This window comes from Triturus cristatus, chromosome 4_2 (assembly GCF_964204655.1).
Source record: "Triturus cristatus chromosome 4_2, aTriCri1.1, whole genome shotgun sequence".
Taxonomy (NCBI): Eukaryota; Metazoa; Chordata; class Amphibia; order Caudata; family Salamandridae; genus Triturus; species Triturus cristatus.
This window is the reverse complement of record NC_140586.1, coordinates 379,392,563-379,417,388: the sequence shown is the minus strand read 5'-3', so window position 1 is coordinate 379,417,388 and position 24,826 is coordinate 379,392,563. Positions and strand designations below refer to the sequence as shown.

Here is a 24,826-nt window from a genome sequence, read left to right as displayed (position 1 = left end):
GAAAACATGTCGCTCACGGATCCACATGATGACTGTGTATGGTGTTTGTCTTCAGACCATGATGTGGATGGATGCATCGCAAGATGAGCTCCAAAGCTCTCAAGGAAAGAGAGGCGAAACTCTTCATCGCGAGGATGAAAAAAGAGAAGAGAGGAAGGAGGAAGTCGAGAACCAGGTCACGGTCGAGGTCGGCTTCGAAGTCGACTTCGGGGCATGCTTCAAGATCCAAGAAGCACAAAAAGATGAGGAGACATTCTTCTCGACGTCACTCTGACAAGAGTACGGCTCCGAAGTCGAGGTCACCTACTCGACGCCGTAAGGACTCTGTGTCTCCTTCACCCGTTCCGGATTCACCTGCTGGTCCTTCTTCTCCAGTGGATTCAACAGTTCATTCTCCGGCTCCGGCTACATCTGCGGCGCCGGCTCCATCTCCGACGCCGGTTCCATCCCTGGCTCCGTCCCCGGCTCCGGTTGAGGAGCTTCCAGGTCCCGGTGAGCCTTTGACACCGCAAATTCCACCGTCGGCGCCGGTTGGCCCGAGTCCGGTGATGCCTGATCAGTACCCTGCGTTCCCTGGACCAGGTCATGACCCCTCGCATTATTTAAATGCGATTTACGGGGTATTTTCAAGAGCCATGTACTCCACTGGTGCACCTTCGGGTCCCATGGCGTTCAGTCTGGGAGTGCCTCAAGCATATCCGCAGGCCCCTTTCATGCCATTTTTACCTCGCTCGACGCCTGCTGCTCTTGTGGATCCACGTTCGACGCCGGCACCGGCGCCGTCGGATTCGATCACGGCGCCGCCGACGCCGGTTGTTCGAATCCGGCATAGGAGAGAGGCTCAAAGGGTGCTTGATGAACAAAGGTACCTTTTGGAGGAGGCGGAAGAAGGAGAGCTTGTAGAGTCGGATGAGGTTTTTGAAGAACTTTAGGAGGCCAGTGGCTTGGATTTATCTCCTGAGTGGGAAATTACCCCACCTTCGGATGAACCATCAAAGGATGTGGCTCCATATCATGCAGTCATAAGGAAGGCAGCTGAGCTGTTGGATCTGCAGTTGCCTACAACTGGATTTAAATCTAACATTCTAACAGAGGTACTGCATTCTCCTACTACGGTTTCAGAGCTATTGTTGCCTTTTAATGAGGCTATTATAGATCCTGTGATGGAGGTGCGGCGTAAGCCTTTTTCTGCTCCCGCAGTTTCCAAGACAGTTGCCAGAAGGTATAGGGCGGCTCCAGGGGACCCAGAGTTTTTAACATCACATCCCTCGCCTGAGAGCCTGGTGATTCAGGCTGCTTGTTCAGGGAAATCTAAGGGTGCGTTTCCTCAGGTCCCGAGTAACAGGGAGGCAAAAAAACTAGATCAGTCGGCCAAGAAGGTCTTTTCATCGGCCAGTATGGCACTTCAATCTACAAATGCCACTTGCCTTTTGGGACGCTATATTCATGCGCTCATGGATTCTGCAAAGAAACTGGCTCCAAAGCTATCTGAGGAGGATAGAGTTGGCTTTAATGAGGTTTTGACGGATGCCCAGGCTGCAGCACGCCAGGTGATACAGAGTGGTCTGGACACGGCGGATTCGGTGGCAAGAGTCATGGGGTCTTCTGTTGCCAGGAGGGGTGCGTGGCTCAAGTCTTCAGAGTTTTCCACTGATGTGCAGTCAACGTTGCTGGACTTGCCATTTGATGGCTCTGAACTCTTTGGTAAAAAGGCTGATTCTGCTCTTGAACGTTTTAAAGAAAGCAAGGCTACGGCTAAGTCTTTGGGCCTTCAATCCCAGTCTAGAGGGTCGTTTAAAAGATATAGGGGCTTCAGAAGGGCGACCTTTCGTTCCTACAGGCAGACCCAGCAGCAACAGCAGCAACAACAGCAGAGCTCTCTGTATAAGGGGGACAGGGGCAGGATCAGGGCTCGCACACGTGGCCGTCAGCTCTCCTCTTCCTAAGCCCCTCCCACCACCGCAAAGCAGCCCTAGATCCGCCATTCTGGATCATGCTGGTTCTGTGGGGGGCCGGCTTACCCATTTTCTACAAGATTGGGAATCTGTTACTACAGATCTTTGGGTTCTAGATCTTGTAGAAAATGGGTACGCCCTTCCCTTTCGGGAATTCCCTCCAAATGACCCTCCTTCTCAAGGGGCTTGCTCAGAGAACCACCATCTTCTCCTACAGGAGGAAGTCCTGAAGTTACTACAGAAAGGTGCGATAGAGGTGGTTCCGACAGGAGAGGGGTCAGGGATGCTACTCCCGGTATTTCCTGATTCCGAAAAAGGACGGCAGATTGCGTCCGATATTGGACCTCAGGATTTTGAATCTTTATCTGAAGCAAGAGAAGTTCAAGATGCTCACCCTTGCGCAGATTCTTCAAGCGCTGAATTAGGAGGACTGGATGGTGTCGATCGACTTGCAGGATGCGTATTTCCACATCCCCATCCTGAAGTCGCACAGGAAGTATCTCCAGTTTACGGTAGGATCGCATCATTATCAGTTTGCGGTCCTTCCGTTTGGTCTTACCACTGCACCCCGAGTCTTCACGAAGGTGATGGCAGTGGTGGCAGCCCATCTCAGAAGGTCGGGGATTTCCGTTTTCCCCTATCTGGACGACTGGCTGATCAAAGCGGAGTCGCCAGAGAAGGTGCTACATCATCTGCAGGATAACACTCAGCTGTTGTTCAAATTGGGCTTCTCGATAAACGTGCCCAAATCTCACCTGGTGCCCTCTCAGCGCAACCTGTTTATAGGTGCGGTACTGGACACTACTGTGTGTCGGGCATTCCCTCCTCCTCAAAGGATTGTCGACATACAGGAAATGATTCCTTTATTTTGCAATGGAGCGGTCGTTCCAGTCCTGAAGGTCCTTCGTCTGCTTGGTCTGTTTGCTTCCTGCATTCTGTTAGTCAACCATGCACGCTGGCACAGTGGTGCCTCCGCAGGCAGTGGTATCAGCACAAGGGTGATCTCAGGGAGTCTGTGAGGATCTCCGGAGAAGCTGCGGCGGATCTGTCTTGGTGGAGCGTGGAGGGCAATCTGTCCCAAGGAAAGCCCTTCCATCTACCTCCATCGGCCACAGTGATAACGGATGCATCCACTTTAGGGTGGGGTGCGCATCTGGGGGATCTGGAGATCAAAGGACTTTGGTCTCCAGAGGAAAGGTTGCTTCACATCAACCTTCTGGAATTGCGGGCGATACGTTTGGCGCTCAAGGCCTTTCTCCCTTCCCTTCGCGGTCAGTCGGTTCAAGTCCTGACGGACAAAACTACCGCGATGTGGTATGTTAACAAGCAGGGAGGAGTAGGGTCTCTTTGTCTCTGCAGAGAGGCTCTGCGTCTATGGTCCTGGGCTCAGGACCATCAGATTTGTCTGATGGCAAATCATCTGGCCGGGGTGCTGAACGTACGTGCGGACAGTGTCAGTCGGCAGTTCTCCGCCGACCACGAGCGGAGGCTCCATCCGGAGGTGGTTCGTCACGTTTTTTGGACGTGGGGGACTCCTCAGATAGATCTATTCGCCACCCGCGAGAATGCGAACTGCCCGTCATTCTGCAGTCTCCAGTTTCCGATGCAGGGGGCGTGGGGGGACGCGTTTCAGTTGAGTTGGGGCTCACGACTCCTTTACGCGTTTCCTCCCATACCCTTAATTCCTTGGGTTCTGAGGAAGATTCGCCAAGACCGGGCCCAAGTTATATTGATCGCCCCAGATTGGCCAATAAGGGTGTGGTACACAGATCTTCTCCACCTCTCCTCGTGCCCTCCACTCCGTCTCCCTCTGAGGGCAGACCTCCTCTCGCAATCGGAGGGGCAGGTTCTACACCCCCACCTCCAGAGCTTACACCTTCATGCCTGGAGATTGAACGGGGCAACCTGAATTCTTTTTCTCTCCCGCCTGATGTGGTAGATGTAATTTTGTCTGCTAGACGTCATTCCACCAAATCTATCTATTCCTATATTTGGTCTAAATTTGTAATCTGGTGTGGAGAGAAGTCAGTTGATCCTTTGAGGGCTCGTTTATCTGACATTCTGCAGTTTGCCCTTGCTCTTGCTCAGCAAGGATGCGCTGTGGCTACTGTTAAGGGATATTTATTGGCTTTGTCGGCTTTCCTTTGCTTGCCAGATCAGCCGTCGTTGTTCAAATCACATATTGTTCTACGATTTCTAAAGGGCCTTACAAACAGGTTTCCTCCTACTCCCTTTATTGGGCCTCAATGGGACTTAAACCTTGTCTTGACTTATCTTATGGGTTCTCCCTTCGAGCCCTTACACAAGTGTCCCTTGAGACTGTTGTCTTTTAAGACGGTTTTATTCATTGCAATCACCTCGGCAAGGAGGGTAAGTGAGCTTCAAGCTCTAAGTTCAAAACCCCCGTTTTTGACCATTCATGCTGAAAGAATGGTACTCAGGGCCAGGGCTGCATTTCTGCCTAAGGTGGTAACTCCCTTCCATCTGGGGCAGTCCATTACCCTTCCTACCTTCTATACTCCCCTCACCCTTCCAAGGAGGAGGAGAGACTTCACTGTTTGGACCCTAAGAGGGCGGTGAGCTTCTATCTGGACAGGACAAAAGACTTTAGAGTTGATGACCAGCTCTTCGTGGGCTTTGTTGGCTGCAGGAAAGGCAGAGCGGTGCACAAGCGCACCCTTTCCAGATGGATTGTCTTGTGCATCAAGATATGCTACTCTTTAGCTGGTAAGGAACCTCCAGAGAGTTTAAGGGCCCATTCTACTAGAGCTAAGTCTTCCACTTCTGCTTTGTCTAGGGGTGTTCCTGTGAAGGACATTTGTAGGGCGGCAACTTGGGCCTCCCTCCACACTTTCGCAAAACATTATTGTTTAGACTTTGAGGTGTGGAGGGACGGACACTTTGCTCGTTCCGTCCTTCAGGACTTTCTGTTATAGAAGGGTGGACACCCTCCTCCGGGAGTGGGAGTGCTGTGGAAATCTATTCACAAGGTGAGGAATCCACTGGCAGATGTATCCATCAGAAGAACAAGTTACTTACCTTTGGTAACGCTTTTTCTGGTGGATACAGAATCTGTCTGTGGATTCCTCACTGACCCACCCGCCTCCCCGTTTTCCACCCTTGTATACCTTCAGTATATGATGGTGTTTCAAAATGTATTTGTTATTGTCAAAGGCAGTGTGTTAATTCTTTTGCCTTTCTATTTATTCTCCACACTGTGTGTGTTGCTTGTATATTATGTACTGTGTATACTGTGTATATATTGCTGTCAGTCCGTCCGTGTGCCTCGAAGGCACGGAAAAAAAGGGCGGAACTGACGTCATCACGCCGACGAGGTCTTCTTATGGAGCCGGTGACGTCAGCAGAGTCGCGAGCGGAGCCGTGTCTCTGTGACGTCGTCTTCGACCTCATCGGCGTGGACTGCGACAAAAGTTTCCGAATGTTGCTGGCGCAGGGGATATTCACAAGGTGAGGAATCCACAGGCAGATACTGTATCCACCAGAAAAAGAGTTACCGAAGGTAAGTAACTTGTTCTTTTGGCGCTGCCCCAGCCTTGTTATTCTGGGGCAGTCATAAAGCAATGGGTGTTCTGGTGGAATGCCCACAGCAACACCTATTGCACATCCCTTTGGCGCAGAGGTCCGAGGAAGAAAGGGGCATATTTACATGGTGACGTCGAGCCACGTTAAGTGGCTTAGTGGCCCCTTGTAAATATGAGTAATGCCACAATGCCACCGGAGCGTCACTAAAAGTGACGCACCAGTGGGGATAGGGGCTTGTAAATATGCCCCTTTGTTTCTTGACGTGTGCACCAAATTTTATAGTAATTGCTGCCCATTGACAATCGTTCACTAGTATGGGGATGGTTGAGCATTATCAGAATGTCAACATTGTTTTAGGGCACAATGATGAGTTAACTAATTCAGCATTGTCTATATCAAAGATGAAAAAATCAGATTTCAGGCAATCCAGAGGGACATGAGATCTCAGGTATAATTGGGTAGATACAGAGCTTAATTTGGTTTAAAGAAAATCTTTGCCAGCACTGCTGAGTGCCGGCGTTGTCAAATATTAAGGCTGTATAGTCTTGATTATACCTCATGCCTCTTCCACCCCCAGCACTTTCTGTTTCTTTATTTCACTCTTGCAGGTTCTCTTTTTATCCGCGGTCTCGTTCTATCTCTGTTTTCCAATCCTTTTCTTCCTCCTTCTTTTTACCCATTTATGCCTTTCTTTCTCTAACTGTGGGTGAAATTCTGATGGTCAGAAATGGTCCCCAACCTGCACAATGCAAAACTGAAATATTTGACAGATTAGAGGAAAAGATTTAAAAACAGAAAGTGAATCCCTTAAAACTGCAACAGCTTTAGAAGTGATGAGGTCTTCGTACGTATAGGGCTGTGTGATGTGTGAGGACAATAGGATAGGACAGCATATCAAAGTGAAATATCGTAGGTAAGTGATTTCAGGTGTACAGGGAAATGGATTTCGAAAGTGAGAATAGAATCTATCACTGTCATGATGCTAGTCCGTTGCTTCTTGAGAGCTCAGCAGGCATTTGAAACAGATGGGAACATTTTCCATAAGGATGGTGCAGATTGTTAGCATTTAATTTAATTCACTCATTTAAAATGTCTTCTTCAAGTTAGAAAGTTGCCTTAAGGATGGTATAGATTGTTTACATTTACTTTATCTCAAGCAATTAAAAATGCGAGTTTAGGTTAATGTGAAGCACTCTGCAAACTACATTCTGAGAGTTGTAAGAGCTGTTGAGCGAGAGAGCCTAACTTTAAATGTTAACCATTTAAGGTGCCGGAAGAGATATTTCCAGCATGAAACCTAGTGGGAGAATCTGTCTGGAGATAGGTCAGGTGAGAACCTGGAGCTTGTCAAAGAAGCAGGAGTTGTCATGCGTCGCTTAGGCAGCAGTGCAAGACTTCTGAAGGTCATGTCTTCTGCAAGCCCAACAACATTTAGGGAGAAAATAGGGCCTGACTTTCTGGAAAAAGATTTTAGGGTAGTGTCTGTGGTATTCCTTTTCATGTCAGTGGCAGTACCATTCCAAATAGTACTTCGGAGTCTAGAATTCAACACCTTAGAATAAAGGAGAGGCTACGATGGAAGTAAATCGTGTTTTTCTGCCTGAACAGCAATATATTGGAAACTGCTCAGTTGACGTTGGGGTAATAGGGGTTATCGATATTACCCCATACTACAACACGAGTCTGTGAAATTCTCTTTTGCATCCTCCATGCATAAGAATAAAGGTAAATATTTTTGGGATAACATCATTTCATTCATGTCCTTCCTTATTTTCAAACAACATGTTTTATTTATATTAAGGAATGGGTAATTCTACTTATGCAAATGAAAACCTGTAGATTAGTCTCTCTGATCAAACACCTACACAAACAGAATAATGAAAAGGTAGCTAGTAAAGCTAGTTTGCAAAAACTCAAAACATGCTTAAATCATTAGAACCTACAATGTATGTAAATAATCTCTTCTACGTGTGTTGCCTTCAGTGTATGCAGTTCAGTTGTTTTTTTAATGCAAAAATGAGGTCTGTGTTATGAGTTATATGAAACTATAGGGCATTGTCGATTGCTTTCTTGACTCTGATTTCTTCCACTCTGTATGTCTAACCAGCCTTCCTACCCCTCTCAAGCGTGGGCGGTGATCAAGCTGGTAAGCACTGCATAGTCACCTGCATTTTTCCCCCACTGTACCAAGCTCATCTTTTCTTTGCTTTACTCAATTCAGCCCAATCCTTGCCAAAATGGTGGTGTTTGCTACTCTCTCTGGGATGACTTTACCTGCACCTGCCCTCCGAATACGGCGGGACGAGCTTGTGAACAGGTGAAGTGGTGCGAACTCAGTCCATGTCCCTCCGAGACCCGGTGTCAGCCGGTTCCTCGTGGATTTGAATGTAAGTTTGTAATAATATTTTCTGACCTTAAGTAAAAATGTTACTCTTAGAGAATCAATGCAAAGTGAATGACTTTACATAATGTTTGCTCTGACTGAAGAGGCGTTAAGAGCAGAAAAATATATAGACCATGAAAGGTTGGGTATTGGTCAGTGGGAAGTGTTCTACAATGGATCATATTCTTATGGATAATTGCTGCTCCATCTCCATAACTATCTTCACAATCAAAACAGACAATTGAGTAATGAATACAGGGGAGTACCAGAAAATATGTTGGGATGGTGTTTGACCTGGGTTTCTCTAAGAACTAGAATGTCCAGGTCAAGAATACCAATACTGTCAGAAATCTCAAAACAATGCTCAACTGCTGAACGTATTACAAAATATGCAACATTTGTTTTTTAAATGGTATAGTTTTAATGGTGTGTGGAGTCGCAACTGATAAAAGGAAAAGTTTGCTCCTGAAACAAATCTTTTAGGTCGTATAAGAAGTATAAATTAAGCTATGAATGAGGCAGGCCACATTTACTTGTACACTATTAATTTTAAAATGGATGCTGTTTCCGTGTGCTGTCCAACTTGCTCCTGCTCAGTCCCCCTCCCAATCGGTTTCCAGCTTCAAAACCATCTTTCCTCTTCTTCCGGGGCGAACTGAGCGCATGACATGGATAATATTTTGTCTGATAGCATTGTGACTGAGCATTCTCAAAGTATTATTTTCAAGGACTTCCAGTGGAAGTTCAGGAGGAGACCTGTGAGTTTTATGAGCCATTGTTCAAGAAATGTTTCATTTGTGTTGTACAATCTCTGAGTGCAGTTGCTGAGGAATTAATGAAAGATTTTTCGTACCTTAAGAAATGGGTCAATGTTTTTTTGATTTCTTAAGTCCTGATTATTATGTTGTTGTTTCTGATTTGCCTAATGCGACCCTCACCAGAATCACGATGTGCTGAATTTGCATACTCTATTGATAGAATTGTGTGTTTGGCTATAAAACCTTCTGTGCTCCAGTACTTGGGGGGCTGGCTGGCTATTACTCGTGCTGATGCTGGCGCTGCTCTAGTGTCTTTCGTCCTTCCTGTGCCATTTGCCTTTTGGGATCTGCCTTATTGCCGTATGCTCTCTCTAAGAGCTCCTTTGAGATACTGTGCTATTTTTTAGATGCCCTATTATGCTGTCAGTACTCTGAGTGTGGCATTTAGAATTTTGTCATTTAAAATATGCCAAGGTGAAATTACGGTATTGCATTATTTTCTGGTAGTCTGCTCTGATTGTTTAGGATGATTGTTTTTTTTGCGTATACTGCTTTGTACCACCTTTTAGCTTTTCTGTAATAAAATGCTTTTGCCTATTTTTGATCTAGAACTCTGTCCTTTATATGCTCCGTATTTTACACTCTTTAACTCTGCTGATGAGGAGTGCAGTTTCTAACTGCTAGAGCAAACATGAGTTTGGGAGACAAAAAACTATTGGTAATTTAGGGGGTGATCAATTATTGGGGTTCAGATGAATATTGGGTCTCGGCTCCCACAAAGTTGTGCAGCACACAACTCAGAGGATCTGATGGTTTTAGAAAGGGAGTAACTTTAGGTTCAATGGATACTTGATTAAGGCTATTATATTCCACCTTCTTAGGTAAGCGAAATGTATGAGGTGGCCTGCTGTCAACGGTACCCAAGATGGGGATGTTTAATGGGGCCTGGACTTGAACAGAGTTTGGAACAGAATGTGAGTGTTCATACCTTTTAACAAGTTCCAAAAGGTATCTAACACAGAGAGAAGTCCTCACTCTTAGGGGGCAATTGTTGTGGTTTATTCCTATTCAAGCTAGCCCAGCAATGACTGCCCTTTATGGTTAAACAATTAAGTTAGCAATCTGGAGTAGTGCAGCACTCAGTTTATCAATGATAAGTGACAATTGATATTCTAACCCTGTCTCCAAAGCTATGGCTGTAGAACTTCCAAAAGTGCTGTAGATGATCTAAAGCACTTAACTCCCCTTGCGAAAATAAATGCTTGAAGAGCCTGATTCCATGACTCGGGACCTTTCAATTAAGCTCGACTCTATCAGAGTTGAACAGTTAAACAGTCCAGTTGCATAACATTCTGCTGACACCATTGACATCCTTGACTTTGTGAAATTCTTTCCTGCATTTGTACAATAACAGAGGGACAATCTATCAGTCTGGACTTTGAAATATGCATGGAATCGTCAAACCCAAAAAGTAGAAATCTACCCAAAAACTGCCTAAATGGAAACAAAGTATTTACAATCAAATGTGGTCCGATTGGGAAATAGGTTGATAAGGATGTACTCATGATGAATCTTACACCTTACTTATTAATGGAATATCAAAAAGAGAGACTGGGCTTTCCAAGAAATTTAGTATAAAATTGCTCAAACATTTTCCACAAAAATGTTCGACGCAAATATAGAGTTTCATGACCAAAATATGTAAAAAAATAAATAAAATAAAAATAAAAAATACTAAAGAGAAAAGTGGGTGGGTTCAATTAAAAGAGATAAGTGCCACACTGAAGAGAAATGTTGGAAATGTTTTGTTTTATTCTGCATAGCCCCATAATAATGCACCTGACAAAATGAAATAATACATTTTTGGGGGGGTTTTATTATGTTATCTTTGGGTGTGTCAGTGCACAAAAGAATCTGAACACTGGTCTTTCTACTACTCAGATATTATTAATTTCTTGGTCAGCAATATCCTCTACCCATCCAGTATGTTATGTTATGTTAATGGGTAACTTATATAGCGCACGGCTACTCCAAGGAGTGTCCCGGCGCTTTCTGACCCATTACTGAGAGAAGGGAAAAGACAACAGAATCATAACAGAATTACTGATTAAAAAGCCAGGTTTTCAAGGCCTTTCTAAAGGCAAACAGGTTGTGAATGCGGCGGAGATCAACAGGAAGGGAGTTCCATAGTTTGGGGGCGAGATATTTAAAGGAACGTCCACCTATTCTGACTTTCCTAATGGGAGGCACCATTGCCAGGCCAAGATTTTCCGACCGGAGAGATCTGGTGGGTTTGTAGAAAGAAAGCCGTTTCTGAATGTAGGAGGCCCCCACCGAATGAAGTGCCTTATGGGCCAGTGTAAGAGCTTTGAATGTGATTCGCTTCTTGATAGGAAGCCAGTGAAGGGAGGAAAGCAACTCAGATGATCTGGCATGCCGGGGTAGGCCGAAGATGGCTCTTGCCGCAGAATTATGTGCAACCTGGAGTTTATGCAAGAGATAATCCGGCAAACCCAGGTAGAGGACATTTGAATAGTCAAGCCTAGAACAGATCAGAGCTTGTACTGTCAGCTTCCTGTGGGCTAGAGGGAGCAAAGGAAGAAATTTACGCATCATTTTAAGCAGACTAAAACAGGTACCCGTGAGACCTGTGATCTGTGTTTTCAGAGCCAGGGTGTTATCGATTTTGACCCCAAGGTTTTTAGCGACCAAAGAGGACGAGGAAGGGGGGGACATGCAAACCGGCCACCATTCCTGCCAGGGCGGTTCTGCCTGACAGCCGAAGAAGAGCACCTCGGATTTATCAGGGTTGCACTTGAGGCTGCTCCTCTGAAACCAGTTGAAGACAGCCCCAAGGCAACCACGGATGCTATCCCCGTCAAACTCCATGCCCTTCTTGCAGGTGAAGAGGAGCTGGGTGTCGTCAGCGTATGATATGATCTGGGCACCCATCGACTCCGCCAGTACCGCCAATGGAGTCATGAAGATGTTAAAAAGGGTCGGGCTCAGCACCGACCCTTGTGGGACTCCGACATTCATAGGCGGCACCTTGGCGGAGTACGGGGGGGCCCAGGCCACTTGTCGACGACCCGCTAGGTAAGATCTCAGCCAGCTCAACACCGTCCCTCTGAGACCGATCTCGTGAAGTCTTCTCAAGAGGGCCTCATGCGGGACGGTGTCGAAGGCCGCCGACAGATCCAACATCACCAGCATTACTCGTCCGCCTGAGTCGAGAACTTCCTTAATGGCTTCATTAACTTCCAAAAGAGCGGTCTCAGTGCTCAAGTTGAAGCGGAAGCCAGATTGGGTAGAGTGGAGTAACCCATGATCTTCAAGGAAGGAAGAAAGCACAGAGTGGACGTGCTTCTCGATGATCTTAGCCAAGCTGGGCAGGAGAGAAATGGGCCTATAGTTAGCATGTATCTCAGGGTCAAGGCCTGGTTTTTTAAGAAGGGGAACGACCATTGTCTTCTTCCAGGCTGGCGGAACAATGCCGCTGGACAAAGATAGGTTCAAAACAGGAAAAATTAAGGAGTTCAGAATCTTGGCAGTCCTGACTAAAAAGCTCGCCGGGCACGGATCGAGTGGAGAGCCAGATTTAATCCTGAGTAAAAGATCCAGAGAATTAGATTCCAATAAAGGAGGAAACTCCGATAGAATGGGGCAGGAATCAGGAGGTAGAGTCATCAGAGTGGAGTCATGCAATGAAGCACTTGGGGCAGCTGGTGGAAAAGATTCTTGAATCAATTTGATTTTCGTATTAAAGAAAATGGCCAGCTCCTTTACCCAAGATTCGGAGAACTTATGCTGGACTATGCTGGATTTGGGAGAAATAAACTCCTTAACAATGATAAAGATTTCTTTACTGGAATTTGATGCAGACTCAATTCTATTTGCGAAATAGTTCTTTTTGGCCTCAAGAATGTCAGAGTGGTAGGATTTAATAGATAGTTTATAGGCAGACTTGGCTTCTTGGTCATATTGCTTCCGCCAGAGTCTTTCGGCTAACTTACAGTTACGCCGTGCCAGAGCAAGTGACTTAGAGAACCAAGGAGCCGAACTGCGCTTGACAGATGAAGAGGGGGTAGAAAGAGGAGCAAGATCATCAAGCATTTCAACTAACCATTCCTGGAAAGTTTCAAGGTCCCTCTCCAGATGGCCGGATAGGATACAGGGATAATCGTGAAGCGCTTGAGCAAGATTCTCAAGGGTAATTTTATGCAAAGGTCGTCTGGGGTGCCTAAGGTGGTCTGGGTTAATATGAGATGTTTTACTTCTGCCCTGAATTAAAAAACTAATCAAAGAATGGTCGGACCAGAGAACAGGGGTGGGATGGGACATAATAAGGGGAAAGGTGGAGAACACTTGGTCAAGCGTGTGACCCTTATCATGAGTCGCACTTGAGATGTAAGGAATTAGACCAAGAGGAACAGTGATGTCCTTGATTTTGACCGCTTCACTGTCCAACTCAACGTCCATATGGATATTAAAGTCCCCTAACATTATGCAGTTTTCCACCTTCAAGCAAAGAGCAGTAATAGCAGATTGAAGGTCGTCAAAGAAGGAACCCCGCAGACCTGGAGGTCTGTAGACCACAAGCCCAGAAAAAGATTGATGCGGGGAGAGTGCAATGGAAAAGGCGAGGGATTCGCAGCCAGAAATAGGCAGAGATGGAATAATTGTGCATGCAAAAGATCTAAGGACTGCAAGTGCAACACCACCACCTTTACCCACTGTCCTATCCTGTCTATAAACAATATACTCTGGCGGAAAGGCTGCTGCAATGTCAGGATTAGACGACTCACAGAGCCATGTTTCTGTGAGCAAGAGACAGAGTGGGTTCTCAGAGGTAAGTAGCTCAAAGATGTCCAAAGCGTGCCTATGTAATGAACGGGTGTTAAGCAATAAGCACTTAAACTGTTTGGGAGGGAGCGGACGGGAACCCTCAGTGGCCCGGTATATGTTGGGATACCATCCACAACCTGGACAGCAGCATTTACCTTTGAATCGGCCAGGAAAGACATACCGACAGGTAGTGGTATTAAGGTTACATGAGAGTAGATCCGCTGCAGAGTAGGTAAGCCTATGGCCAGAGCCTGCCGCCGCGCCGTCCGCTGCCGTGTCGCGGACGGGCGCAGACGGGCAGGACTCTGGCACGACTCCGGCGCAGATCCGGCGCGCCCGCTGATCGCGTCCGCTGCGCGGAGTCATCCCTGCCTGTTTTTATAGTGCAATCAATGGCGTCCCCAACCCAGCCCGACCCAAGATGGCCGCTAAAACCAGCGTCCGGTGCTCTCAGCCGAGAGCAGGACCGGAACAGCAAGGACGGGTGAGAGTAGACTTCTGGGTGCTGCTGGGCGCTGGGGGGTCTCAACACACCTCAAAGATCAGGTATGGAGCAAAAAATAGGTACCAATACAAACGCTAGTAAAAACGAGTTAAAAGCGATTAAAAGCACAGTGATAGACAGGAGACCTCCCGGCTTCCGCCTCAAGAGGGAAAAAGGTGCGTGCAGTGTCAGTACAACAACATGAATTACAACTGTTCATGACATTTTTTTGATGATAGTTTATTGAATGCACTGAGAAACTTGGAGGATTGGGTCTATGGATAGTGATATATGTTGCCAATAATGGTATGCAGAAGTGCCTCTCCAGGGCATGTCCTCGTCTAGGACCAAGATGAAGTCCTGGACAAGATCAGTTTTAATAGTGGAAGTTTTGTGTAGTTGATAAAGGTCACAGGTCTTACATTCACATACAATGATCCTGGTCTGCAAATTGTCAATGAGCTCACACAAGATGATTTTCCAAAACCCTAGGTGTAGAGGATCTCCAGATGTTGACAACTGGCAAAGAACCTTTTTAATAATGGCAGATTTTAAAGAGCTCTAGTAGTAGCGATATATATATGAATGAATAATGAGCACTTCAAATCATTGAGGTTTTCTTTTTTGGTATTAACTCTTAGCAAACTGGCAATTTTAGTCTCTCATCACTGATCTCAGTTCCCCCTCATGACTGTCACACCTACCTATCTGGTCGACAAGCTCAAAATCGAAGGTGGCTCTCAGCAATGCCAGGACCCCATAGGACTGGAGTGAATGAGGTGCAAAAAAGTAAAAAAAACAGGCAACAGACCTCCATCAATACACCCAGAATGTAGGATTAAATCCTTTACATCCATCAGGACTGTCCCAGCCCAGCTTCGATTTATAAAAGAGATGAACCCACACCTCTTTCAGGAACACTGCATCAGGATGCAGTAATTCTACAGCTTCGCTCCGAGAAACATCTACCTCTCATATCCCTTAGCTGTTTCCTTGCTTTGCCTCTATACAGCTTTGTCAGGCTGGCATTCTTCGATTTAGAATTTTGTATAATGACAGATTGCTCTAAAACTTTGCATCTGTATACCCATAGTGTGGGCACATAAAAAAGCAGTACCACTGGGCAAAAATACCAGTAGTCTCTCACATTACATAGTCACTCTAATTATGTAGTTGCAGTGCTTATTTTCTCAAATTCAATATATTTTAACCAACTGGTTTCACTAAAGTGCACCAACCAATTTCGCTGGATTTCTAAATGTTAATTAGACAAAAAAAGTAAATAAACGAATAAATAATTAATTTCATATCTTTTGAACAACAACTTATACTTGAAAATTGCTAGCAACAATGTCCTGAGCCAAATTAAAGTGTTGGCATGAAAAGTGAAGAATTGTAAGTCATGTACTTTTTGCGTAAAAGGCAAACGTGACAACCCACAATTTAAAAATCATTCTGCGACCTCCCTGTGTCTTTTAATTTCATGTAACCACCCTTAAGTTCTATACACAGATCAAAGGCACCATTATGGTTGTTGTCTATGTTTCATTGGTGATCCCAGATGGGCAATGGCTGCACTCTGACAGCTACCTCACCCCGCCTGATGCCGCGATAAGCAGTCTGTAAATCTACTCGCTCACCGATAAAACTGCCTGGACCTAAAATGGCGGCTGGCAATTAACCCCCGCAATAGTGGCAATCACTTTTTAATATATCTGTAAACAGCCATCCAATGCTACAGATGGGCAGTGACTGCACTGATAGCTGCCTCACCCCGCCTGATGCCAAGGTAAAGGGTTGCCAATCTACTCGCACACCGAAAAATTGCTTGGACCTAAAATGGCAGCCGGCATTCATCTCAAAGATAGTGAGAGAGTGCACACCAAATCTTTCAAATTTCAAAATCATTCATGTTTATCATGTTTTAAGCGTGCTAGCCCGTCAACTAACTTTACTCTAACTTACTAGGGGCAGATACTCAGTTGGTGCCACAGATTTAAGATACCCCTGGTGTCCAAAGCCTCCAAGCCTCCATTTTGGGGAGATATTCCCCTCGAACTCCATCAGCACTCCATCGGAAGATGGCGCCCACCTCCCACACTTATGGCCAGCAAAATAGGACCTACTTTGCAAGCTAAAAAGCGGCGTCCATCTTGGAAAGGCTCCAACCCTCAACAATGCTGTCTCCAGACAAGAGAGGATATCAAGGAAACAGTGTAGGACAATTCTAAACAGAGAGGATGTCAAGGAAACAGTGTAGGACAATTCTAAACATGGCAGAAAGTAAATAATGCTTCCAGTGAATTGGTGAAGGAAGGAACCAGAAAGGAAACCCCTAAGAAATAAGGAAATAAAGAAGTGAAGGAGGAGAGAGGAAGTAAAAAAAAAATGAAATGGATAAAAACCTAGAACCCTCAGACCTCCATGCCTACACTATTACCTAGCCTCCCAATCTCTCCAAAAATGCAGCAAAGCAGTTCAAGAACAGGAAAACTCACCCCGAGACTCTTATTTCAGATCCCTACTTCTGCATCAGTAAAGGCATACTATCGAGTGACCTCATCTTCCACACAAAAAACGTGCTCAGTGGAGAAATATCTTCTATTCCATGCTCCGAATCTCCAATGTCAATAAAACCCTGCATGCCCTCAAATTGTCGGTAACTGCCTCGGACTTCTGCTCTTCGAAAGCTACCATATCAATATACAACAATGGTAATGTCCTTATACAAGCCTCTAATTCCAATCTCGCTACCATAGAGAAGATCTTCCATACTCTCAAGAAAGCAGCGAACCGCAAGAAAATCACACCCCCCGCCACTACTCATCTCAATTATCCGGATGATACCCCAACTCTTCTACAAAATCCCATAACAAATTCAATTGAACCGAAATCCCTCCACACCCCCAATGAACCTCATCCCTCCATCAGATCGGTCTCAATCACACTTGGGTCCAATGGCCCAGGAGGGACAGGGATACTTTTAGCTACCGGCCACCCCATTGCAGACACACCACTGATATCCTTGATGTCCAAGCTGGACTCCACCCACAACATCCCTCTCTCCCCACCTACAACTGAGCTGGCATGCAAAGCTCCCCATGACGTACCGTCTACCCCAATATCTGATCGGCTCCTAACACCCTTGATGCTCACTCCGATCACCCAAACTCACCACTCAACGACCTTACCCCCCGATCACATGCATCAGCCCCTATCATGCTATTACTTCTCAAGGCCATCCTCCACACTGATTCAGACCTTACAACAGACCTCCATGATCAACTAACCCCATCGATCCCTAATAAGGATTCGGATCCCCACAATGATTCGGACCTTCCAACAAACCTTCCAACAAACCTCCATGATCAACTAACCCCATTGATCCTTAATAATGATATCCCCAGGCAACCAGATAGCGAGATCCCCATGCAACCAGACCTTACTTGCAGACCTCCCCCTATCATTGAACACACTCCTACACACACACAACTAATTATCCCAATTCTGATTGGATTGCACAATTCAATGAGTTAGCCATTGGCCTATCCCATCTCAAGGTAGAGATGCAAAATCTCTCAACCATCACCAAAGAACTCCTAATCACACACACAGAGCCACTAGTGCCACTGTGAACCGAATCAGTCACCAAACTAGCAGATACATCACCAAGAATTCACACCCTGAGGACACTAGACAGAGTAAGATACCTACCCCCAATGACCCATCTCGTCCTAGGAGGGCAACTGTTGAACTATCTGACAATGACATAGATGACCTCCTCATATCCTATGCCAGATCGACAGACAACAGTAAGTCTCGATGTGCCACTATCCAGTCCATTCAAACCAACCCCTTCAGAGAACCCACTCACAACTTCAGATCCAGTAATAGAGAAAACCTTACAAATATCAACATAGTGCAGACTACTCTCTCCCATTCGACTAGCGAGATGAAGTGTGCACTCATCAATTGCAGATCTGCTAGCAAACATGCTCCTGACATTTACGACCTCATCCTCGCGAATGATCTAGACATTATCGTCCTTATTGAAACATGGCTAAATAGTTCCTCTTCTCCCATCATAGACCTACTGGTACCTCCTAGTAATGACTTAATACGCCTAGTCAGAAACGTGAAACCCGGTGGCGGGCTAGCCTGCATCTATCTAAACACAATCTCAGTCAATCAAGCAGACTCCATCTCTTTCTCCTCCTACGAATATCTCCGATGACAAGCGCCTCACCAGCAAACTTCACATAATTTACCACCCCCCGGGTGTTATTCTGACGTTCATTGATGAGTTCATGGAAGTCATTACATCCAACGACAAGTGCCACAGATTTTCCTGGGCGATTTCAATCTCCATTCTAACAACTCAAGCGATCATGGTGCAAGCTGTCTTAAATATTTTCTGTCAGATCAGGATCTGTCCCAATTCTGTGACAGTCCAACCCACAACAAGGGAGAGACATTAGACCTCATCCTAGCGAAAATGAACACTGTATCATTAGAATCCATCACCCCATGTGACTGGACGGACCATTACAGCATTTTCTTCTCCATCAATATTGAGGAAATTCCAAAAAGGGGCCAACCCACAAAAACAAAACAATGGAAAAGGAATATACAAAGTATCAACCCTATTGCCCTGGTAATCCGATGCAACTCGTCCCTGATCCCCACGACAGACATGGTTGACGTCCATGACCTCAGTCTTTTACAATTCCACTATGCTTGAAATTCTTGACTCTACAGCGCCCCTCCAACAAAAAAACGTTTCCTCCAAAATCTCCAAACCATGGTTCAATGAGAACCTGAACTCTGATCGGCGCAAGCTAAGATCAGCAGAGCGACTATGGAAATCAGCACCCTCCATTGATCACCTATATCACCTTAGAGTGCTGAGGAATTCATACAACAGGGAGATCCTAAAGGCTAAGGCAGACTTTTTCAAAACCCAGCTGAACCAAGCCATTAACCGCCCCAAGAGCTATTCGAAATCGTCAAACAACAAGCGCACAACATGCCTAACTCTATGAAACTAAGCGATTCGGCTACACCTAACTGTGATGAGCTTGCCAATTTCTTCCTAGAAAAGATAAAATCCATTTAACTCGACATCCAATCTAAGAAGACCCTTCCACAAACTATTGCTCATGATACTAAATTTTACTCTAAGATCAAGGTCCATTTTAGTACTCCGAGGGAAATCCCAAAAAACAATGCCTCTTGGCACACCTTTTCTCCAATCCCTGAACAAGAAATGTATAGCATTCTTCTAGCGATTAACTCCTCCAACCACTTCTCTGAACCCTTACCTCCTTCTTTATTCAAAATGATAATAACCTCTGTTCTCCCCCTATGGTCAAAGATTGTAAACGCCTCTCTGAGTCAAGGCTCCATACCGGACTGTCTTAAAGTAGGGCAGGTCACACCTATACTAAAGAAATCCGACTCCCTCCCCTCAGATCTCAACAACTACCTCCCTATATCCAACATCCCCACTTTGGCGAATTTGCTGGAAAAATGTGTACAAATACAATTATGCAACCACATCGAGAATTACAACCTCCTAGACAAACACCAATCTGGCTTCCGTCAAGCTCACAACACTAAATCTGCACTCACCCACATAATGGATGACATACTAAAAATGCTAGACCACAACAAATCATGCCTATTTATACTTCTTGACTAATCCTCCGCTTTCGATACAGTTAAGCATGACAACTTATTGTCCCTACTGGAACGAAGGATGGGTCTAAAGGGCCCAGTGTTACAATGGTTCACCTCCTTCCTAGATAACGGAACACAAAGAATCAAGATGAAGCATTCACTCTCTCAACCCTCCATGGTCACCATAGGGGTTCCACAGGGCTCAGCACTCTCACCCATTCTTTTTAATCTACTCATGGAACCCCTGGCAAACACATTGAACTCTGCGAACATTTTATATCACCTATATGCGGACGACACTCAGCTGTATATGAAAATCTCCTCACCAGAAGACTTCATCTCCCTCGACGCTATTCTACATAATACCCACCCAAAGTTGGCTCACTGGCAACCACCTCATGCTTAACACAAAAAAAACGGAATTCCTTCTCATCTCCCCACCCAACCACACACCTAAGATAAACTTATGGTTGAAGCATTTAACTTCCTTTGATGACTGTGCTCCCCACATCATTGACTCCGCGAAATCTTTGGGAGTCACTATAGACAAACACTTGAACATGCAGGCGCAAATCAATAATGCCACCAAGGGAGCTAATCATCAGATGAGCATCCTAAGGAAACTTAAACCCTTCCTCCCACAGACTGACTTAAATTGGCAGTACAAGCCACAGTGTTACCAAGATTGGACCATGGAAGCACCACTCTGTGGTCTCCCCAAATAGAAGCTGGCCCAATGAGGGCATCGCTTAACGCTGCGGCCAGACTGGTCTCAGGAACAAAAAGAAATAACCACATTTCTCCGACCTTGAAAGTTCTGAACTGGCTACCCGACGAGGCAAGAATACACCTAAAAATCGCCTGCATGACTCATAAAGCCCTGCATAACAATACCCCCAGTTACTTAGCACTAAAGCTAAAGCGATCAGGAGGATGCAGACAATTGCGAAGTGTGAGTTCACTACTACTGAAACCACAATCCTTCCATAAAAAAAGAACTGGTTGCAGAGCATTCTCAGGGATTGCACCGAAGATTTGGAACTTCCTACCTCCAGTGGTATGCAGAATCTCTTCCTTTACGTCCTTCAAAAAAGAAGTAAAAATGCTTCTAACAAACAAATTCACATCCTAAGACTTTAATTTTATGATGACTACTAGTTACCTATGCTATCCACATACTATTGTCTACCTCTTTTTTATTGATGTGCGAATACCGAATGTATGTATACTACCTCAACCACCTAATGTTTAATAGCTGTGTATTGCAAAGCACACTGTTTCCCTCGTGGATCACTCTTTGATGACTACTAGTCACATATGCTATCCATATGCTACTGTCTACCTCTTTTGTACTGAATGGGGGAATACTGAATGTATGTATACTACCTCAACCGTCTAATGTTTAATTACTGTGTATTGTAAAGTGCTCTGATACCCTCGTGGGTCATGTTTGCGCTATATAAAACTTTATAAAGAAAATAAAATAAATATAAAATGATAACAGTGGCTCATACATCCATTATCACTCATGGTTCCTGACAGCCCAGAATGCAAAGAGCGACATACCTTCTCGTCAAAGTAGATGTCTCATTACTGAGGCTGTGACCCAAACCAGAGGTAATAGTTTCTAGCAATACAGTGTCAGATATGTAATCAAATGTTAGGAAGCTCCTTAAATTTTCCAGTGGACGTCAGATTTAGGCTGGCGTGGTAGCACAGTCAGTTAAATGCTCGCCATCAAGATATGTAGGGATCAACAAGTGATAAATTTAAATTCTGGCAAGGACACCTAAAGTGCTTAGAAGTGGCAAGAGTGTTCTATGAAGAATGCGTATAGGAAACAAATTATTATTATTATTATTATTATTATTAAATTCGGGAGAGGACAGTAGATATTTAGGACCTCAGGATCAACAGGATATTTTCTGTGGTGTCAGGACAAGTTTTCTGGTCTAGCGGCTCGCTCTTATGGGTGTGTGGCTCTACCCTCTTTGTTATTTGCCCCTATTTTATTTTACAGATAGTGAGTAATAGGCTATTAATGTAATAAAAAATGCAGACCCTCACGATGCAAAGGTCAAGCAGCAGTTTGAGGCAGGCAGTGACCTCTGTCAGACGGCTGACAAGGTCCATAGAGGCCCTACACCAGCCATCAGACAGATTTCCAGAATGTCCTGTGCTAACAAAGTCCCAGGCCTGGTGCCAGGGGCCTTCCACACCTCTACATCTTTCTCATGTGTGACACGCTGCTGTGTCACTTGTAAAGGTGGCCTCAGATCCTTAAGGCTTGGGCCCTGCAGTGCCTGTGTGTACATGTCAATCAGTCTGTCACCCCACCGTTTCAGAACTCGTCATAGAGTTAGGAAAAACAGGGAGAAGGTAAAAAGGAACTGTGTGCCTGCACCATGGGTCAACTGAGCATTAGGAGCAGAAACAGGACCTGTGAAGGCAGCTGAGGTAAGTAAACAAGTGCTTTCATTTTTGCATGTGCTGGGTAGTGTGTGTCTGTGAGAGAGCGAGCATGTGTACATGTGCCTGTGTGTCTGTATATGTGACTGCCTATAAGCACCTGTATGAGAGTCAAAGTGAAAGCAAGAGAGTGAGAGGGTAACTGAAAATGGATGATAGTGAGTGAGAATAAGTGAGACTGAATGAAGAACAGTGGTGAGAGAGTAGGAGTGAGTGCAAGTGGCAGTGACTAAGAGTGAGGGACAGTGCAGGAGAATGAAAGAATGAAGGATAATGAGTGTGGGTGATATGAGAATGAGCGAGTAGTGAGTACCAATGAGTAAGTGCTGACCAGGGAAGTCACTTAGTTTTGATATTAAAAGTAATATTGGTTTAACTGAGAGGAAAAAATTATGGTTCCCCACACACCCTGGTAAAAGACTCCCAGGGTTATGGAGGAGATTATTTGGTTTTTTTCTTCAGAAACAAAACTAGCCCTTCCGGAGTTTGTGAAAAACAAAAAGTTGGGTATGCGGCTGGCTAAAAGAGAGCAGCCATGCAGCAAGTCTTCAGAGTAGCTGCCATGGTGGCTGCTTCTCTTAATGTGGATGGCTGTAGTCTGGTCAGGGCAGTGGTAGCTCCTCCACGAGGGTGGAGGAGCGTCGCCCCACTGCTTTCTCGCAGTGCGAGAAAGCCAAAACATAAAATGGTAATAACTAAAAGTTATTACCATTTTATGTTTCCTTTGCGCATTGCGGGCGGGTGGGCGGGGCTGCTTTGCTCCTTGAGCAGGGCAAGGGAGGAGTGGTTTGTCCACTTCTGAGTGCTCGAAGACTATTTGGTCGGCCCTCTTGGGCTGCCCAAACCAGTCATGCGCACTCTGCCCCTATCCATGCAGGCTGCATGGAGAACATGGCCACCCCATTAGCCCCTGGCTGGGCGACGTCCCAACTAATCCCAATGCTGCTTGCAGCATTGTGATTGGCTTAGAGGAGGGAGCCTGGCTTCCTGCTGGAGGCAGGAGAGTACGAGCCAAGAAGACGCGGGACCCGGCGCGGCGGAAAGGTAAGTTTAATTATTTATTTTTTTAATTCCCCCCGATCTCCCCAGCGACACCCCCGTGAATCTCCCTGCAACCCCTCGCGCCCGCCCCACCAAACGCGAGCAATGCTGGATGCTACTAACCAGGGTGGATGAGATTATCTCCACCACCATGGGTATTTTCAATAGGTTTGCGCGCCGCCATGTTTTTTAAACTCAGCACGTGCCATGTATTATCTTGAGTAGAAAATCGAGTGCAGATTATAGAGCACAATGTTATTGTTGATAGCACTCCGTGTCAGGCCTATTGTATTGTGCGTGCCACAATATTAATGTTGCCTGCTTTCAAGCATAGGTTCTGAATTCCATTCCACAGCACTGTTGGAAAAGGACTAATTTGCATTCAAATATTTGAAACCAGGTATGCACAAAAAGTTTTCAACAACTATTTCTGATATGCTAAATGTTTTTTCTTCCACAGGTATCACTCATGCAGCTTTTAATGGCAAGAACAGCATAATATCGTACAGAAGCAATGGGAAAATTACCCGGGACCTCACCAATGTGACCTTTGGGTTTCGGACTCGGGACACAGAAGTGGTTCTACTGCATGCTGAGAAAGAGCCTGAATTCATCACCATCGGGATCCGGAACTCAAAACTGTTGTTGCAGCTCCAGAGCGGCAACAGCATCTACGTCCTGAGCCTTGCTAGCCCCCAGCGCGTGAACGACGGCAGGTGGCACCGAGCCGCACTCTCCATGACAGATCCCGTGTCGCAGTCATCAAGATGGCGCATGGAGATAGATGGGCAAAAGGACCTTGTCACCAGCTCTGTCAGCACCGGAAATCTGAACTTTTTAAGAGAGGATACAGACATTTATCTGGGTGACAGAGACTCCGGCGACGTGGCTGAGCTAACCGGCTGCCTCGCGGGCTGCCTCAGCACGGTGGAGCTGAGTGGAATTCATCTTCCTTACATCGAAAATTCTGCCCTCCACCTGAAAAAACCGCAGGATGAGCAGTTCCTCAAAACGTCCCCCAGCCCTGTCACGACAGGCTGCTTGCAGACTGATTCCTGCGAGTCTGACCCCTGTCTCCATCGTGGGGCCTGCGAAGATCTGTACAGCGGGTACCGGTGCAATTGCCCTAAAGGATGGGCCGGAACACACTGCGAAACCAACCTTGATGAATGTCTTTCCAATCCTTGTGTCCATGGCAACTGCACGGACAGAATCAACTCCTATGTGTGCAGGTGCGAGCGTGGCTACACAGGTGTCCGTTGTGAACGGAACGTTGACGACTGCCTGGGCCACCAATGCCCCAACGGGGCTACCTGCGTTGATGGGATCAACAGCTACACCTGTGTGTGTCCTGGAAACTTTACAGGGAGGTTCTGCAAGTAAGTAATGCACGCATATGAAACGTGCAAGAGGCAAAACATGACTTTAGGCTGTTTCTGTGCAAAACCAGAAGTGCGTTGGTGTATTTACCCGATTTCATGCAATTTCGATAATGTTGTATAATTGCTCATCTCAGATGCAGTCTTTTAAACTTTCGTTCGTGGGGTTTTATCCCCCGAGAAAAGTTTGAAAAAAGAGTGGGAAAATGGTGCATTTTCAAGCATATTGAAGAAACCAAGAAGGTTAATAAAGTAATTGTGAAAGTGTAGTTATAGTTATGACATAAATA

At 45.6% G+C, this 24,826-nt stretch overlaps 1 protein-coding gene across 4 annotated transcripts in view; it reads left to right on the top strand.

Moving 5' to 3' along the window:
• Positions 1–24,826, top strand: part of CRB1 (crumbs cell polarity complex component 1) — an 828,623-nt gene that overhangs the window by 646,248 nt on the left and 157,549 nt on the right. For all 4 annotated transcript variants that reach the window (XM_085601839.1, XM_085601838.1, XM_085601837.1 and 1 more), the window contains exons 8-9: positions 7,720–7,885; positions 23,618–24,536. In XM_085601839.1, coding sequence (XP_085457965.1) covers positions 7,720–7,885; positions 23,618–24,536 — 1,085 coding nt within the window. The remainder of the gene's footprint in view (positions 1–7,719; positions 7,886–23,617; positions 24,537–24,826) is intronic.